This window comes from Aquarana catesbeiana, linkage group LG05 (assembly GCF_042186555.1).
Source record: "Aquarana catesbeiana isolate 2022-GZ linkage group LG05, ASM4218655v1, whole genome shotgun sequence".
Lineage (NCBI taxonomy): Eukaryota > Metazoa > Chordata > Amphibia > Anura > Ranidae > Aquarana > Aquarana catesbeiana.
In genome coordinates this window covers 575,047,831-575,067,554 of record NC_133328.1, presented here as the reverse complement: position 1 = coordinate 575,067,554, position 19,724 = coordinate 575,047,831, and the positions used below count along the sequence as shown (strand labels likewise).

Here is a 19,724-nt window from a genome sequence, read left to right as displayed (position 1 = left end):
AGCTCCTCCAGTAGTGAAGCCACCATACATTAGAGCTTGGGAACGAGACCTGGGAGTAGTTTTCACCCCTGTTCAATTATCTGCCCTTTATCAACTCACTCGGTCCAGCTCAATTGACTCAGAAGACGAAAAAGTCAAAAGACGCAGGAAATGAATTATAAAATACTGATGCGCTGGTACTGAGTGCTGGCAGGTTTAGCAGAAATATACCCAGCCACAACGAATCTATGTTGGAGAGGTTGTGGTCACAAAGGCACCCTTCTCCACATTTGGTGGGATTGCCCTGTGATTAAATCTTACTGGGAGGCTATCAAATCACAAATTAAAGATATCATGGGCATTGACATACCTCTCTCTCCGGTGCACTACCTGCTACACATTCCTCCCATGCCTATACACCAATACAAAAAAAGTATACTACCTCACTTGCTTAATGCAGCAAAGCGGCTTCTCCCCATATACTGGAAACGGCCGCAAGTTCCATCCAAGGAGGAATGGCATCGCAAGGTGGGTGATATCCAAGAGGCAGAGGATTGGATTGCCACCTGTAAAGGTGTTCGAGACCGCTTCACCGTGGTGTGGCAACCCTGGACAATATATACTTCAGATCCAAGTCATATACCTTCTAGCTTAGACATAGCCCTCCCTGAGCTAGCTGACCCATCCCTGAAAGGATGCCTTAAAGACCCACAAAGGGGAGCAGTGAACTAGGATCCGAGGTAATATAAGGTGAAAACCGTTTAGGGGAGTCTCTTCCCCTTCTCCTGTTCTATTTCTTAGTGTATGTGGTGATGTCGGGAGGGCCTTGACGGGGGGTGGAGTTGGACGCAGATCCTCAGGTATGTTCCAAACTATCTTTCCTTTTCTTTCTCTCCTTCCTTTCTTACTTATTTATGCACTAAGTCTTATCTGGTTATGGTTGTTTATTTAAAGACAGATAATATGTTGGACATCAGGTGACAAAGAAATGACTAAGTAAAGAGATCGGACGGTCTCTGCAGGTTTATGGCCAGGAGACACCCTGAACTGAGGGGTGTGCTAGCACTATGGTGCTGACATGGTTGAGACACATGATTTTGGGGGGGGGTGTGGAGAGAGGTCAGTAGGAGGCGTATGTTGCCCCCCTCTCTCTGCACGCTCCTGCTTGTCCCACCTCGTAATTTAACATGATCAACTGAACTTAGCTGAAGTACAAAAAACCTGTCAAATCCCTATAGTCCGGAGACTGAGACGAGCTTACTCCAATATTCTGTCACCTGACTGATTTTTGTATTTATTTCTTTGTACTAACACTAGCTACACCAGTCCACTGGTAAATCGCCACCTCCAAGTAGAGCTCTTATTTCATGCAGACAATCGTGCCGTTGACATGTGTTTTCTGTGATCCAAACCACCTTAGACACACTAAGAACACACTGCCACTTACCCGAATTTTGGACCTAGTTTTATGTGGGTCAGCTTGCGCTTGATCAAACAGTAAAGCCGCGTACACACGAGCGGAATGTCCATAAGTCTGACGGAATCTTTTCATCGTCTATTCCGATCGTGTGTATGCCTCATCGGACTTTTTTTTCAAAAAATTCTGACGGACCTAGAAATGGAACATGTTCTAAATAAGTAAATATTTCCGACGGAACCAATTCCTATAGGGAAAACCACTCATCTGTATGCTATTCCAACGGACCAAAAACGACGCAAGCTCGGAAGCAAGTATGAGACGGAAGCTATTGGCTACTGAACTTCCTTTTTTTCTAGTCCCGTCGTACGTGCTGTACGTCACCTTGTTTTGGACGGTCGGACTTTGGTTTGACCGTGTGCAGGCAAGACCGCTTGAATGGAATTCCGGAGTTCCGTCTGAGAAAACTTCGAAGTTTATTCAGACGGAAAAAACGGTCCTGTGTACGCAGCATAACTTGCTCCAGACCACCTTTCCTAACTTGGTAAATAGCTCAGAGACTGATTCTACTCTTTTTAAACCTCCGCTCCTCATTGGATAAATAGCTCAGAAACAAAAGGCAGACATGCTCCTCATAGCGCAACCAGGCTTACATTTGTTTAAAAAGTTTAAAAGTGGAAACTGTAGACTGAGTGGTACAAATTAGGAAGTGATGAACATTAATCATAATTTAGGATTGGCTTGAAACGACCTAATCTTCTCGTAAGAGAACAGACTGGTTATGTTAAATAGATATATGGAGATCTCATCGTTACAATACTTGCAAGACTGTGTAGATGTATGATTTTATTTGATTTCTTATTAGTTCCTTTTATTTCCAGTTTTTCTCACATTTTGTTTACATTGCTCACTCGTTTACTCTACATTCTTGCAAATATGCTGTCAGAGGTACCTCGCAAGACTAAATTTGAGCAAATATAATGAAAAATGCATCTTGCTACCTATTTACCTATCCAAAAAATTTTAATGCCTTAAGATGTTAACTGTACATTTTACTCTTCAATAAAAACTATTGGAATTCAAAAGTTTAAAAGATGCGGTCAAATTACAACTCATATTTGCTGGTGCCCAGGCCGGCACCCAGCGATATCAGCAGTGTCTGATATATCTCCGGCCGCTATTACTGTGTACTGTAAATTGCCTCCAGCATTCCTCCTGTTTTTTTTTTTGCTGGAGGCTGCCATTTTGCTGAAGCTGAGAGCCCCTGAACAGCAGCAAATCATAAAGTGGAACTAAACCCATCGATTTTAAAGGTTCCAAAAAAAATACCGTTGCATTCCTGGAATGCCATGACTGATAACTGTCACATTTACTTGTGTCCTCAGCCAAACTGTCAAACCATCAAATGGCTGCTGTCGTAAATGATCACATGTGCAGCACCATGGCAGTTGCAGATCAAACTGAAATGGCTTCCTTGGCTGTAAAAGATAGGGGGGTTTAATTCCGCCTTAAGGCAGATCGGCCTCTACAAACTCGCCAGTGCCTATAAATGGAGAGCAACTGAGCTTGTGCAGAGCAGGATAAGACCATGTATTACTGTATTTTAAACAGTATAGGTTCTTATTTTGAGTCCTTTACATAGCTATACCTGCAAAAGGGACCAGCACTAAGTGATCTAGCAGGATTCCACTTTAATTCTCTAGGCTAACACACTAGGATTAGATTTCTTATTTTCTAAAACCATGACAAGTATTTTTACACAAGTCCAGTGGGAATTTAAAAATCATAGTCACATGACTAAAATAGTAAATGCTTTGTGATCCTAATGACTGTTTACTTCCCCTAGCTAATCATAAACTAAAGGGTTCTGTCTAGATTTGGGCTTTAACCAGGGATGCTAATCACACAACTTGTTACACACAGGATGCCAGAATTTACAAATCTGTATATGAACATGATTTAAACATTGGCACAGTAATGCCCTGTACACACGGTCGGATTTTCCAATGGAAAATGTGTGATAGGACCTTGTTGCCGGAAATTCCGACTGTGTGTGGGCTCCATCACACATTTTCCATCGGAATTTCCGACATACAAAGTTTGAGAGCTTGCTATAAAATTTTCCGACAACAAAATCCGTTGTCGGAAATTCCGATCATGTGTACACAAATCCGACGCACAAAGTGCCACGCATGCTCAGAATAAATTAAGAGATGAAAGCTATTGGCTACTGCCCCGCTTATAGTCCTGAGGTACGTGTTTTACGTCACCGCGTTTAGAACGATCAGATTTTCCAACAACTTTGTGTGACCGTGTGTATGCAAGACAAGTTTGAGCCAACATCCGTCAGAAAAAATCCATGGATTTTGTTTGCGGAATGTCCGATCAATGTCCGACCGTGTGTACGGGGCATAACAACGCCCCCCCAACGTATCATTTCAGATATCTACAACCCTCCCATGCTTTCAGAAGCCAATTTCCACCAGGTGAGGCCCAGCTGGCGACCTCAGACTTGGAAAGAATTACTAGTTATGAATGCTCTTTATGCCCATCTCCTCAGAGTATCATCTCCTAAGCTATCTGCACTTCGTAAGCGCTGGCTTACTGATGTTCCTTAGTTGGGTTAGGTTTAAAATCCTAGTCTCCCTATGAGATTGCCTCATCCAATTTAAAATTGTTCACGGGGCTCACCTTACCCCGTATAGACTGCACAAAAATGGGACCTGCCCATTCCCCAGCACGTTGGCGCTGTGCCCATCCTCAAGGGGACTTTCTACATATATTCTGGTCCTGTCCTGAAATAGTTCAGTTTTGGACATGGGTACTGCAAGTAATAAATTCACTGGCTGACACCCCATTGCCCTTTCTCCAAGGATTTGCCTGCTAGACCTGATTGAAGAAATAATTCCTAGAATAGCAGAGAGAACCATGACTGGTCTCCTACAATTTTATGCAAGGAAAGCCATTACGCTCTGCTGGAAACAAAAATCCTCTCCCTCCATTCCCTACTGGAAATTGCAAGCTAACAAAGCCCTACCATATTATAAGGATACATATAATAGAGGTTGCCCCAAAAAGTATGACAAGGTATGGGTCAAATGGCTAGCTGAGCCCTCGATGGCGGTGGATGGTTGATCCCCTTATAAATTTGTGCTGAGTAATGCTTACCGGGTGCATAGGGCTCTTTTCTACTCCTGAAAATGCTCACCAGAATGGTCTATGATATACCAGTTCCTTTTAAGTTGTGTTGTATGTGTAATGCCGCGTACACACGAGCGGACTTTATGGCAGACTTTGCCCAGCGGACTTTTCCACAGACTTTACGATGGACTTTCTGAATGAATGGACTTGCCTACACACAATCAACCAAAGTCCGTCGAATTTGTACGTGATGACGTACGACCGGACTAAAATAAGGAAGTTCATAGCCAGTAGCCAATAGCTGCCCTAGCGTGGCTTTTTGTCCGTCGAACTAGCATACAGACGAGCGGACTTTTCGACCGGACTCAAGTCCGTCGGATAGATATGAAACATGTTTCAAATCTAAGTCCGTCCAACTTTTGAGAAAACAAAGTCCGCTAGAGCCCACACACGATCGAATTGTCCGACGAAATCCCGTCAAAGTCTGCCGTAAAGTCCGCTCGTGTGTACGCAGCATTAGAGTTCTTGAGGCTACATTATATATCAGTCTAAAATCCTTGCTTATGTGCCTGTGACTGTTATGTTATGGTTGTTGTGTGCATTATTTTGTACTGTACTAAACACTAATAAAAAGAGTAAAAAAAAAAAAGAAACATTGGCACATATTAGCAAGTAACGTAAAAATTGTGTCAAAATTGCTTTTACATAAATGTGACTGTAGATTTTTTATAGCTAACGTGTACACACTGAAAGTATACAATATCTTCCCTAACCCCTCCCAATCCCTGTATTATTGTTCCTCAATAGCCTTGTTCTGAGGAACATTTTTCTTTTGAAAGCTAGCAGCCAACACTTTAACACTTTCCATGGTTTATGGCTATCACATCCAGATGTCATGGACAGCTTTGGTTCTAGATCCAGACTGAATGGCTCTGTTTAATACTGAAATTGTCTGATACAGTTATAGTATTAAAAGTAATTTCAAATGTTTAAAACAATATTAAAATTGCATGTTGTAAATACTTTATATATTTTTTCTCTCTTTTTTATCCACTATATTAGCCTATCATAAAAATACAGAGCAGGATTTTCATACTTCATATTTTACACACATTACGAATATACACTCATTGGCCACTTTCTTAGGTACACCTGTTCAATTGATTGGTAACAAAAATTGCTAATCAGCCAATCACATGGCAGCAATTAAATGCATTTAGGCATCTAGACGTGGTGAAGACAACCTGCTGAAGTTCAAACCAAGCATTAGAATGGGGAAGAAAGGGGATTTAAGTGACTTTAAACGTGGCATTGTTGTTGGTGGCAGACGGGCTGGTCTGAGTATTTCAAAAACTGCTGATCTACTGGGATTTTCATGCACAACCATCTCTGGGGTTTACAGGGAATGATTTGAAAAAGAGAAACTATCCAGTGAGCGGTAGTTGTGTGGATGAAATTGCCTTGTTCAAAGGAGAATGGGCAACAGTAGCTCAAATAACCACTCATTACAACCAAGGTATGCAGAATATCATCTCTGAATGCGCAACACGTCGAACCTTGAAGCAGATGGGCTACAGCAGCAGAAGACCACACCTGGTACCACTCAGCTTTCAGCTAAGAACAGGAAACTGAGGCTACAGTTCCACAGGCTTACCAAAAATTGGACAATAGAAGATTGGAAAAATGTTGTCTGGTCTGATGGGTCTCGATTTCATCTGCAACATTCAGATGGTAGGGTCAGAATTTGGCGTAAACATGAAAGCATGGATCCATCTTGCTCGGGAGATTTGCATCATGGATGTGTAGTCGACAAATCTGCTGCACCTGCATGCTGCTATCACGTCGCTATGGACCAAAACCTCTGAGGAATTTTTCCAACACCTTGTTGAATCTATGCCACGAAGAATTACGACCGTTCTGAAGGCAAAAGGGGGTCCAACCCGGTACTAGCAAGGTGTACCTAATAAAGTGGACGATGAGTGTACTTTGGGGTTGATTTGCTAAAATCGGAGAGTGAAAAATCTGGTGTAGCTGTGCATGGTAGCCAATCAGCTTTTAACTTCAGTTTGTTCAATGAAGCTTTGACAAAAAAAAAAAAAGCTGGAAGCTGATTGGTTTCTATGCAGAGCTGCACCAGATTTTCCACTCTCCAGTTTTAGTAAATCAAAGCCAATGCATATTTAAAACTGTCGTACCAAATAAAATCATTATGTCCATAAAAAATGGAAAACTTATTTGCTGAGGTGGGCAAATTAGTCTATAGTCAAGTTAACTGACTGCTGCTAAATTTGGCCCGGGCATCCAGACTTCAATGACCTTTGGACATGAAGCAGTTAAACAATGGCACCAGTGTCCTGATGTACCGATCTAACTTGGAGGTGGAGATCCCCATTATGTTAGCCAGAGAAGTCAGATACGGGGGGTAAAGGCGGAAAGCCTTTCTTGAATATAATATCACTCTTATGTGTTCTTTTTTATAGAAGAAACAGATTTATAAAACACATGCACCTTTTAACAATAAATATTTTTCTAATATAATGTTCTTTTAACATTCTTGCCTTCGTTAAAATCTGGCCTGCTGTGAGGAGCTCAGCATTACCCCTCCTGGCCACCCTTCCGACCAGACATGTGAAACGCATTCCCATCATTCGGGTGGAACGGCCTGCCTGGTGCCCCACAGCTGGCATTAGCCGCTTCTAGCCTGTTCTCATTTAATCGGTCGGTCCAGGCCAGTGGCTTTGGAAGACTGGCTGAAACGTTCTTATCAGACAGATACTGTCATATATGGAAGTAATTATTTCATGTTGAAAGGACTTTGTCAGTTTGTATAATTTTCTTTTCCTCTGGGAAGGGTGTAAGCGGAGAGAACTCGCATTCCAGATGTATCATCTCTTAAATATTTGTTTGGCTACATTTGAACAAGTATATCATTCTGCATTGAAATGCATAGACATGCATCGTGGGCTCATATAAATAGTGTAACTGACGCTGTAATTGCCTTAAAATAAATGTTTCACTTACCGCATTTATGATGTGTGATCAATTAATGCACGCCGTACCTTTCACTAGGATTCTATCAATTCTTGCTGGTTGCATACGTCTTATTACTTTGTAAACACATGACAAAGCAAGCATCATGTTTAGTAGTAGAAATGATTAAAGTGGAACTACACTGTATCTGTGCACCAAAAACCAAAGAGTCTATTTAATTCATTTTAAATATTCGAAGGAAACTCGCCCAGTTATCCATGTCTCCATGCTTTATTTTGCTGAGAAATCACATAATTCTCATGGATTTGAAATGGGATGACCCACAGGATCATATAGGTGGCATGCTCAGCTGTCCACAAACTTTTGACCATACAGTTTAGGTATACTTAACCGCTTCAGCCCCGGAAGAATTTACCCCATTCCTGACCAGAGCACTTTTTGTGATTCGGCACTGCGTCGCTTTAACTGACAATTGCGCGGTCGTGCGACGTGGCTCCCAAACAAAATTGACGTCCTTTTTTTTCCCACAAATAGAGCTTTCTTTTGGTGGAATTTGATCACCTCTGCTGTTTTTTTTTTTTTTTTTTTTGCGCTATAAACAAAAAAAAGGGGGGCACCTCTCCTGACACCGATGAAAGTGATCTTGTGGTGAATCCGCCGCAGTGACCACTTTTATATTAAAACGGACCGCCTGCTGTTTAAGAAAATACCAGGGTTATGCAGCTACCTGCTGCCAAAACACCAGTGATTAAAGTCAAAGTACAAACATATAACGACAGCAGGCGGTCCGGAAGTGGTTAATACAAGTAAATATGATATACTCGCCTATCTATTTACTAATGCTTGCAGCATAAAGATTAGAAGACATCACAGAGCTGGTGGATGTTAGAGACCTTCCATTTGAGGATGCCCCACAGATGCTCAATAGGGTTTAGGTCTGGAGACATGCTTGACCAGTCCATCACCTTTACCCTCAGCTTCTTTAGTAAGGCAGTGCTCGTCTTGAAAGTGTGTTTGGGGTCATTATCATGTTGGAATTCTGCCCTGTGGCCCAGTCTCCGAATGGAGGAGATCATGCTCTGCTTCAGTATGTCACAGTACATGTTGGCATTCATGGTTCCCTGAATGAACTGTAGGTCCCCAGTGCCAGCAGCACTCATGCAGCTCCAGACCATGACACTCCCACCACCATGCTTGACTGTAGGCAAGACACACTTGTCTTTTTACTGCTCAGCTGGTTGCCGCCACACGTGCTTGACACCATCTGAACCAAACAAGTCTGTCTTGGTCTCATCAGACCACAGGACATGGTTCCAGTAATCCACGTTCTTAGTCTTAGTCCTCAGCAAACTGTTTGCGGGCTTTCTTGCGCATCATCTTTAGAAGAGGCTTCCTTCTGGGACAACAGCCATGCAGACCAATTTAATGCAATGTGCAGCGTATGGTCTGAGCACTGACAGGCTGACCCCCCACCCCTTCAACCTCTGCAGCAATGCTGGCTGTACTCATATGTCTATTTCCCAGACAACCTCTAAATAGGACGCTGAGCACGTGCATTCAACATCTTTGGTCGACCATGGCGAGGCCTGTCCTGAGTGGAACATGTCCTGTTAAACCGCTGCATGGTCTTGGCCACTGTGCTGCAGCTCAGTTTCAGGGTCTTGGCAATCTTCTTATAGCCTAGGCCATCTTCATGTAGAGCAGCAATTTTTTTTTTAAATCCTCAGAGTTCTTTGCCATGAGGTGCCATGTTGACCTTCCAATGACCAGTATGAGAGAGTGAGAGCGATAACACCAAACTTAACACACCTGCTCCCCATTCACACCTGAGACCTTGTAACACTAACGAGTCACATGATACTGGCGAGGGGAAAATGGCTAATTGGGCCCAATTTGTTGCCAGCGGTTTAGACATTAATGGCTGTGTGTCGAGTTATTTTGACAGCAAATTTACACTGTTCTACAAGCTGTACACTCACTACTTTACATTGTAGCAAAGTGTCATTTCTTCAGTGTTGTCACATGAAAATTTATAATAAAATATTTACAAAAATGTGAGGGGGGTACTCACTTTTTTGAGATACTGTTTATGGAAAATATATTTTATCTACCAAAGGCCTTTACCTCTATACAGTCAGCTTTATCATTCAGTCTCCCCTGCCAGACAAAACAGCATCGTTGATGTTCAGTAAGCCCGGGTTCACACCTATGCGAATTAGATGCGGCTTACACCGCATCTAATTCGCAGGACATTTTAAAATACATTCATATGAATGCATCTGGTTCACATATGTGCGTTGCATTCGCACTGCGCATTGCACAAAAAACGTGTGCGTTTTTTGGGCATTGCGGTGCGAACTACAAGCCTATTATCTCCTATGGGAACGCATCTGATTCGCAGATGCATTGCGTTCTGAACAAGGATTTTCTCTTTCTCCTCACTACACCTCCCCCTCTCCCCCCCCCTCCCTCCCCCTCTCCCTGCTCACTGATCCTGAGCAAAAACGCAATGAATCCGTTGAACAGGAGATTGTTATCTCCCCAGTGAAACCTGAGCTTCAATTCGCACCGCACATGTGTGAAACCAGGCTAAAGGATTACGTATACAGTGCCTTGAAAAAGTATTTATACCCCTTGAAATTTTCCACATTTTGTCATATTACAACCAAAAACGTAAATGTATTTTATTGGGATTTTATGTGATAGACCAACACAAAGTGCCACATAATTGTGAAGTGGAAGGAAAATAGTTTTCAATTTTTTTTACAAATAAATCTCTGGAAAGTGTGGCGTGCATTCAGCCCCCTTTACTCTGGTACCCCTAACTGAAATCTAGTGGAACCAATTGCCTTCAGAAGTCACCAGTGTGTAATTTAATCTCAGTATAAATACAGCTGTTCTGTGAAGCCCCCAGAGGTTTGTTAGAACCTTAGTGAACAAACAGCATCATGAAGGCCAAGGAACACACCAGGGATAAAGTTGTGGAGAAGTTTAAAGCAGGGTTAGGTTATAAAAAAAAAAAATATCCCAGCTTTGAACATCTCACAGAGCACTGTTCAATCCATCATCGGAAAATGGAAAGAGTATGACACAACTGCAAACCTACCAAGACATGGCTGTCCACATAAACCGACAGGCCAGGCAAGGAGGGCATTAATTAGAGAAGCAGCCAAAGGGCCCATGGTAACTCTGGAGGAGCTGCAGAGATCCACAGCTCAGGTGGGAGAATCTGTCCTCAGGACAACTATTAGCCATGCACTCCACAAATCTGGTCTTTATCAAGGCAAGAAGAAAACCATTGTTGAAAGAAAGAAATAAGAAGTCCCATTTGCAGTTTGGGAAAAGCCATGTGGGGGACACAGCAAACATGTGAAAGAAGGTGCTCTGGTCAGATGAAACCAAAATTTAACTTTTTTGCCTAAAAGCAAATGCAGCGGAAAACTAACACTGCACATCACCCTGAACACATCATCCCCACTGTGAAACCTGGTGGCAGCATCATGTTGCATCATGCTGTCTTCGGCAGGGACAGGGAAGCTGGTCAGAGTTGATGGGAACCCGGATTGAGCCAAAGACAGGGCAATCTTAGAAGAAAACCTGTTATGCCGCGTACACACAATCACACATTCCGACAAGAAAATCCATGTTTTTTTCTGATGGATGTTGGCTCAAACTTGTCTTACATTCACACGATCACACAAATCTTATCGGAAATTCCGAACGTCAAGAACGCGGTGACGTACAACACGTACGGCGAGCCGAGAAAAATGAAGTTCAATAGCCAGTATGGCTCTTCTGCTTGATTCCGAGCATGCGTGGAGCTTTGTGCGTCGGAATTGTGTTACACGCAATCAGAATTTACAACAACGGATTTTGTTGTCGGAAAATTTAAGATCCAGATCTCAAATTTTGTTTGTCGGAAATTCCAACGGAAAATGTCCGATGGAGCCTACACACGGTCGGAATTTACAACAACAGGCTCCCATCGAACATTTCCCATCGGAAAATCCAATCGTGTGTACGCGGCATTAGATTTTGCGAAAAATGGGGGGAGGTTCACCTTCCAGCAGGACAATGACCCTAAACATACAGCCAGAGCTACAATGGAATGGTTTAGATCAGGGGTAGGCAACTTCGGCCCTCCAACTGTGGTGAAACTACACGTCCCATGAGACATTGCAAGACCCTTATGCCCCATACACACACGATCGGACTTTCCGACAACAAAACCGTGGATTTTTGTTCGAAGGGTGTTGGCTCCAACTTGTCTTGCATACACACGGTCACACAAATGTTGGCCAACAATTACAAACGTAGTTATGTACAAGACGTATATGATATCTCCATTACGAATGCTAGTTTTACAAGAACGAGCGCTTCTGGCTCGTACTTGATTCCGAGCATGCGTGGACTTTTGTGCGACAGACTTGTGTACACATGATTGGAAAGTCTGGCAACATACATTTGTTGGTGGAAAATTTGAGAACCTGCTAGCCAACATTTGTTGGCGGAAAGTCCGCCAACAAATGCCCGATGGAGCATACACACAGTCGGACTTACCGCCAACAAGCTCACATCCAACATTTCCCGTCTGAAAATCCGATCGTGTGTACGCGGCGTAACAATCACAGGCATGACTCCTAGAAAGAATGATGATCACCGCACATGTGTTTAGAATGGCCCTCTCAAAGTCCAGCCCTAGTTTCAATTGAGAATCTGTGGCAAGATTTGAAAATTGCTGTTCAAAGACGCTCTCCATCCAATCTGACAGAGCTTGAGCTATTTTTCAGAGGAGAATGGGCAAAAATGTCACCGTATAGATGTACAAAGCTGGTAGAGACATCCCCAAAAAGACTTGCAGCTGTAATTGCAGCGAAAGGCGATTCTACAAAGTATTGATTTAGGGGGGCTGAATACAAATGCATGCCACACTTTTCACACATTTATTTGTAAAAAAAAATTGAAAACCATTTATCATTTTCCTTCCACTTCACAATTATGTACCAATTTATCTTGGTCTATCACATAAAATCCCAATAAAATACATTTACGTTTTTGGTTGTAGCATGATAAAATGTGGAAAATTTTAAGGGGTATTAATACTTTTTCAAGGCATTCCCTGCCCCACAGCCGTACGTATACATGCCCCACGCATACATGTGGCTGTGGAGTCTCGGCCGCCTATGATTGGCTGTTGGCTTTGACAGCTTCCCAACAAGATAGCTCAGACAGGTTCATACTCATGGCCGAAAATGCCTAAGCTCATCACTAGTGATAATGCAGGAGCAGAATTGAGAACTGTTATTACCTCATTATAGGAAGTGCCTGAACAAGGACTTCTGTGGCAGGATCATCAAGTGTTATATTAATTTCAGCTTTCGATTTTAAAAGTTAAAAAACAAATTCTGAAATTACATTAACCTGTTAAAACTTAATTTTAGTGATTCGGCTTATCTCTGCTTTATTTTTGTGTAGGTTTGGGGCCTGGTTATTCTATTGTTTTGTCTGATAATGTATGATATTGCAGCACTGGCCATGATTTATGTATACACAGCTGTAAATGCTGTTTTCTTTATTATATCTTTTATAGGTTTCATGATCCCTGCTTGGATTTTAGTTTTCATTTGATACAGTAACAATTTAGCACCAAATGTCACTTGCTTGAGATGAGATGATACAGATTTAGGAAATAAAAATGCTCCAAAAGAAATGCAGAGACTGTCATTGCTGACCTGGAGCAGAAGGGGACAAAGGCAGCATCAACACTTCCTCTGTACAGGTTTTCTTAAACTCTTAAGGGTTCATTCACATATGTGTAGTTTCTGCACAGAACAGAGGTTCTTGCTGGCAGACCCAGCAGAAAATACACACCTAAAGTACTTAGGCTCAGCATACAATTCTTCTAATGACTTTACATGTGTATATACATTCAGTGCCAGATTAACATAGGGGGTATTGGAGCTGCAGATCCAAGCCCCTTACCTTAAGATAGGCCTATTTCCCAAAAAAAAAAAAATCACAAAAAAAAAACAAAACGATCGAGTTTCGAGGGTCGTAGAGACCCCAAATTTGGGGGGGGTCGGTAGCCGAAGACCTACCCCACCACTGGGGCTCTTAGGACCTATGGTTCTGGAGATACAGGACTCCTTGTGCTGCCTGTCAGAAGCTATATACAGAATGGCCAGTTTAAATACAAGCTGGCACACTCTGTTTGCAGCAGACTGAGAGGATGAGCTCACAGTGCCTCTCCTCACTTCTTGTCAGAGGCACTGAGCTCAATGGACAGCTTGGAGTCTTGGACCAATGGTAAAGTACCATTGGCCCTAGCTGTCTAATAAAAATGTTGCAGTGGAGGCACGCTTCTCACACGCCTCTCACTGCAGTGTCATAGAAGGGGGCATGTGTCTGTGAAATTACTGGTTGGAAGTCATAACTTCAAATTTCAGTAATTTTTCAGTAATTTGTCCGTTAAGCCACCTGCTTGCGTACAGTTTTTAAAAATATAGTAAATTACCTTAAAACAATATATAAAAATTATTTGTATATAACTTGTAGTAATTAACCCCTTGCCACCCAGGCCAATTCTGACACTTCTCTCCTGCATGTCAAACATTTTATGTCAGTACTTAAAAATCTCCATACTTTACAGGTTACATGTTTAGAGTTACAGAGGAGGTCTAATGCTAGAATTATTGCTCTCACTCTAACGTTCACGGTGTATGTAACCCGTGTGTATTTGGCTCTGATACTAGCCAGTGCCTCACCGGCCACTGACCTCACCGCACATCCCTGACCCAAATCTTAAAAATACATTTGGACAGGGCTGTACGAATGCCATAGCCGTTACTTCACAGCTGTAAATTCAGCAATGTAAAAAAACAAGGAGGCGGCAGTAGCACCTCATGAACGCCTGTCAGCTGCTGCTATACCACTCGTTGAAAACCAATACACTACAGATCACTTTTCAGAGGGCAGTAAGCATTCATCCATTTTACACTCGCCACCAACCAGATCACTCCAAAGCCACTTCCCATGTTAGCCACCTCCCTTTAACTTATATCACAGGTGACCATTTCCCAACCTGCAGATGACAGACCCTACTCCAAAAGATATCACTCCCAGTTACTCCCCCCACCGCTGATTGATATCCCTCCATGACCACCTCACACCCACCTTCTGGTTGTACACAAGTCAATCTATTAATCGACTTGGCTGGTTGTACTCAAGTCGATTCATAGATTGACTTGTGTACAACCAGCTAGCCCGTACATAGATTGACCCTCCACACTCCTCTCCTGTACGTACTTCTCACTGTCATACACTTCTCTCCTGTACATAGTGCCCACTGTCGTACCCTCCACATTCCTCTCCTGTGCATACTGCCCACTGTCCTATCCTCCACACTCTTCTCCTGTACATACTGCCCACTGTCCTATCCTCCACACTCTTCTCCTGTGCATACTGCCCACTGCCTTACCCTCCACACTTGTCTCCTGTACATACTGCTCAGTATCATACCCTCCACACTGCTCTGCTGTACATACTGCCCACTTTCATAAACTCCTCTACTGTACAGCTGTCATACCAAACACACTCCTCTCCTGTACATACCGCCCACTGTCATACCCTCCACACTCCTCTCCTGTACATACTGCCCCCATAATACCTTCCACACTCCTCACCTGTACATACTGCCCCCATCATACTCCCCACACTCCTCTCCTGTACATCCTACCCAACTGTCATCCCCTCCACACTCCTCTCCTGTACATACTGCCCATTGGCATACCCTCCACACTCCTCTCCTGTACATACCGCCCACTGTCATACCCTCCACACTCCTCTCCTGTACATACTGCCCCCATAATACCTTCCACACTCCTCACCTGTACATACTGCCCCCATCATACTCCCCACACTCCTCTCCTGTACATCCTACCCAACTGTCATCCCCTCCACACTCCTCTCCTGTACATACTGCCCATTGGCATACCCTCCACACTCCTCTCCTGTACATACTGCCCATTGGCATACCCTCCACACTCCTCTCCTGTACATAGTGCCCACTCTCATACCCTCCACAATTCTCTCTCTCTCATCCTACCTCCCTTACTCCTCATCCCTCTCTCATCCCCTTTCCGTCTCTCTTATCCTCTCTCTCTATTTTATTTAATTTGCTATAAAAAAAATTGCATTTTTATTTATTTATTTATTTTATAAAAAGCCCCACCAAAATCCTCAGCACCAGGCCCATGATGTTCTTAATCTGGCCCTGTGTGCATTTACATGGGTTTAGAAATGTACACACATAAAATCTGCAGACATGTACGGCTCGGATGCACCACTAAGCGTTGCACACATTTTCGTTTGTAGGCGCAGCTTTGTGTATAACCCCATTGATTCTTATAGTGCTGCATTTAGATGCCTATAAAACTATATGCCGTACACATCTAAATGCAGTGATTTAGACAACATGTGAATGGGCCCTAAATCAACACAAATTCGATCAATACAAAGAGATTTGTATAAATTGCTTCCCTCCGCAAAGAGGATGTGCATTACTCACATCACCTGCTGCCTGCACCACTGATCACGGTCCTCCGCCACCTTCTGTAGTCCCTTCCCTATGTTCCTACAGAACACAGTAGTAACAGGGGTGAGCAGATGGAACTGAAGAGTGCAGAGGAAGATATTTATTTTTTAAACCTCTACCTATGGGCCACAGCCTTATGCATACAGTAGATATAGAAAGAATCACCCCCCTTTTAAAATAATCACATTTTGTTGCTTTGCAGCCTGAAATGAAGACAGACACAGTTTTTGTTTTATCCAGCTGTATTTACTAGTGCAACTTATAACATAGAAGTGAAAGATATAACCCCAACATGTCAGAAAAAAATTCAAAAAATCAAAAACAGGATCTCTGAGTTGGAAAAAGGATCACCCCTTATGTCAGTATTTTGTTGAACCACCTTTTTCTTTAATTACAGCCTTTAGTCTGTTGGGATATGTCTCTACTAACTTTGCACATCTAGACTTTGCAATATCTGCCCATTCTTCTTTGCAGAACTGCTCAAGTTCAGTTACATTTGATGGTGACTGCAGTCTTCAAGTCATTCCACAGATTTTCAATGTGGTTTAAAGCATTCCACCCAAAAGTGGAGGTTTGCTGATCTGTCCCCCCCCCCCCCCCCAGATGGCACCTTTCAGGGGGGGAACGGGTACCTGTTTTTGACAAGTACCCATCCCCACCTCTGGGAGACTGCACCCTGGTGCCGTCTATCAGAAGTTTGCTGTCTGTCAGGATCCCAGGACAGGTAAGTGTCTAAAAGTGACTACTTTTTTCATATCTCTGTACATTGCACTTGCTAAAAACACATTTAAAAACCTATGTTCCCTGCTGACACCACCAACTGTGGAAGGGAGTTCCACATCCTTACCACTCTTACAGTAAAGAATCCCTTAAACAGTTTGGGATTGAACCATAACTACACTAAAACAGTATATACTCCATAGATTGTTTTGTGTATAGTGCTGAACTACTTTGCTCTAAGGTAAACAGCTAAATCCAGATGTCTTTTTTTATCTATTTTTCTAAAATTCTTGTTTGCTTTGACAGGTGGGGCCTTAGCAGTTACAGGAACATATCTTCTGGTGACATTTTCACCTAATGTATCTCAGGATATAACAGCATTGAAAGTACAGCGATATATTATGAGCTGGCAGTTCTTAATTTACTTGGTAAGTTTCTTTTTATTTTATTTTATTTATTTTTTATTATTGTTATTAAAAACTCTAATATAAATATTAATGATGACAGATCAGAATTTTGAACATTTTAAATTAAAATGTATTGAAGCAAGTCTTATGCATAATATATTTTATTTATGGTAGTTTTTAGCATCCTCAAAACTCCAGGATAAACTCCTTTTTTTTTTTTTTTTTTTTTTTTTTTTTTGTTAATAATGTCCCTGTGCTATTTAAAAAAAACAAATAAAAAACAAAACCCTCTGGCTGCAATGTTCACCTGTAATCTGGAGCAGTCCTCCACAGTGCCTCTTTGTCTTTAGTCTACTAGGCTGAATGATGCCCAGTGTTATTCACCCTGGAAGACTGAGGGTTCTACTGAGAACGCAGGGTGTCACAGCTCTACCCAATAGAGAGATGTCATCCTGGCGCCATTCATTCACAGTATATTGGTGCAGAGAGTGGTGCCGACTTCATTATGCTATTGCTGCAATTAAAACTAGAAATGCAGACATAAAAACGAATCTCTCACAATTGACAAACTGGAACACTGGGAATTAATCTGTGCGTTTTTCCCACAGATTGCCTGTTTTATAACACAGCATCTCATGGTGAAAGTTTGAAAGGTGGCTGTAATGACGTCAGAGCCTTCCCGACCATGAGCGATCATCAGGTCCAGGCCAGATACCATTGGCCTGGGGATTGATCAGTTCTGGATTTAGTACTGCTTTAAACGTTTCTTATGCTGAAACTTTTTTCAGTATAGTTAAAGAAGGGAATGTCTAAAACCCTGTCATCTCTTATACCCTATAGTATTCCCTATTGCAAGACGGCTCCTCTTTTTCTGCTCTGGCCACAACTCCCAATTTTAGATTTTCCTTCACGTTTAGTGTTGACACTATTCATAACCAGGACAAGTATGTATGTATGTATGTGTATATATATATATATATATATATATATATATATATATATATATATATATATATATGAGAGAGAGAGAGAGACTATACACTCAATATAGCCAGCAGTAAAAATCTGACCCTAGACCATTCTGTCCAACAAAGTTTTGGCTTTGCGTACAGTTTAATTCCATGTCCCCATCATGGACATAGGGAGTAAACACACTTTTTAAATCTTAGGCATGTGTCTCCCAACAAGTCCACCGAGACAAGAACTCTGTTCCAGAGAATTTTGTTAGTTCAGATAGCATATGACCTCAATCTGGGAAATTTGCACTTTGGAAAGCAGCATTTACAAAGCTGCGTGTGAAGATACATGCTTGATTTGTAGTTTCAGGTATATTTATAACCGTATTACAAATGCTCCTATAACCACTTCAGCTCTGGAAGGTTTTACCCCCTTTATGGCCAGACCTTTTTATGCTATTCAGCACACTGTACACAAATGAAATTCGATATTTATTTTTTTTCACACAAATAGAGCTTTCTTTTGGTGGTATTTTATTTTTATTTATATAAATAAAAAAAGACAGAACATTTAGAAAAAAAAACATTTTTACTTTCTATTATAAAAGATATTGAAAAACATTTTTTTTAAAATGTAATTTCTTCATAAATTTGCCGAAATGTATTCTTTGGTAAATAAAATCCAATAAGTGTATATTGATTGGTTTGCTTGAAATTTATATTGCCTACAAACAATGGTATATGTACTGGAATTTTTTTGGGGTTTGATACTACTAATGATGCTGATCAGCAACTTATAATGGGACTGCGAACGTGCGGTGGGCAATCTGACACTGGGAGGAATTGACTAACTGCCACTGACATCACCAGTGACACTAATACAGCGATCAGTGATAATAATATACACTGTCACTGTACTAATAATAATGGCTGGGAAGGGGTTAACATCTAGGGTCAAGCAAATAGTTAAATGTGTGCCTAACAATGTGTAATGTGTGCTGCTTTTTACTAAAGATCTCCTTGTTTCTTATCCCTGCTTTTCAGGGGTAAGAAACAGAGATATGGTTCCATCTGTACAGAGATCTGTGTTGATTGTCAACACAGGGCCCTGGGCTGTGATTGGGCACAGCCGATCAGCAGGTCCCGGCCACAATTGCACAGAGCAGGTAGTATAACATTTTTTTTTATATATTTTGCCCTTTACAATTACTTTTTAATGTATGTAGGGTCCTTGAGGGCACCAGGGACATAGACATACAAATTTAATTTACAACAACATGAAGTACAAAACCAAAGAGATGCAAGGCTTTCTTGATTGGATGAGGGTAAATGTTTAAGGGGCTTAAATATTTTAAGCAACAGACAGCATGGATTTATGAAAGACAGAAGTTGTCAGACAAATCGGATTTCTTTTTATGAGGAGGTAAGTAAAACCTTGGACAGGGGGGTGGCTGTGGCTGTGAACGTGGTATACTTGGATTTTGCAAAATTCCCACACACACGGCTAATGTGTAAGTAAA

The 19,724-nt window shown here is 41.9% G+C and overlaps 1 protein-coding gene across 3 annotated transcripts in view; it reads left to right on the top strand.

The window, feature by feature from the left end:
• Positions 1 to 19,724, top strand: part of NIPAL2 (NIPA like domain containing 2) — a 176,720-nt gene that overhangs the window by 89,284 nt on the left and 67,712 nt on the right. For all 3 annotated transcript variants that reach the window (XM_073632028.1, XM_073632027.1, XM_073632029.1), the window contains exon 5: positions 17,148 to 17,269. In XM_073632028.1, the coding sequence (XP_073488129.1) occupies positions 17,148 to 17,269 (122 nt within the window). The remainder of the gene's footprint in view (positions 1 to 17,147; positions 17,270 to 19,724) is intronic.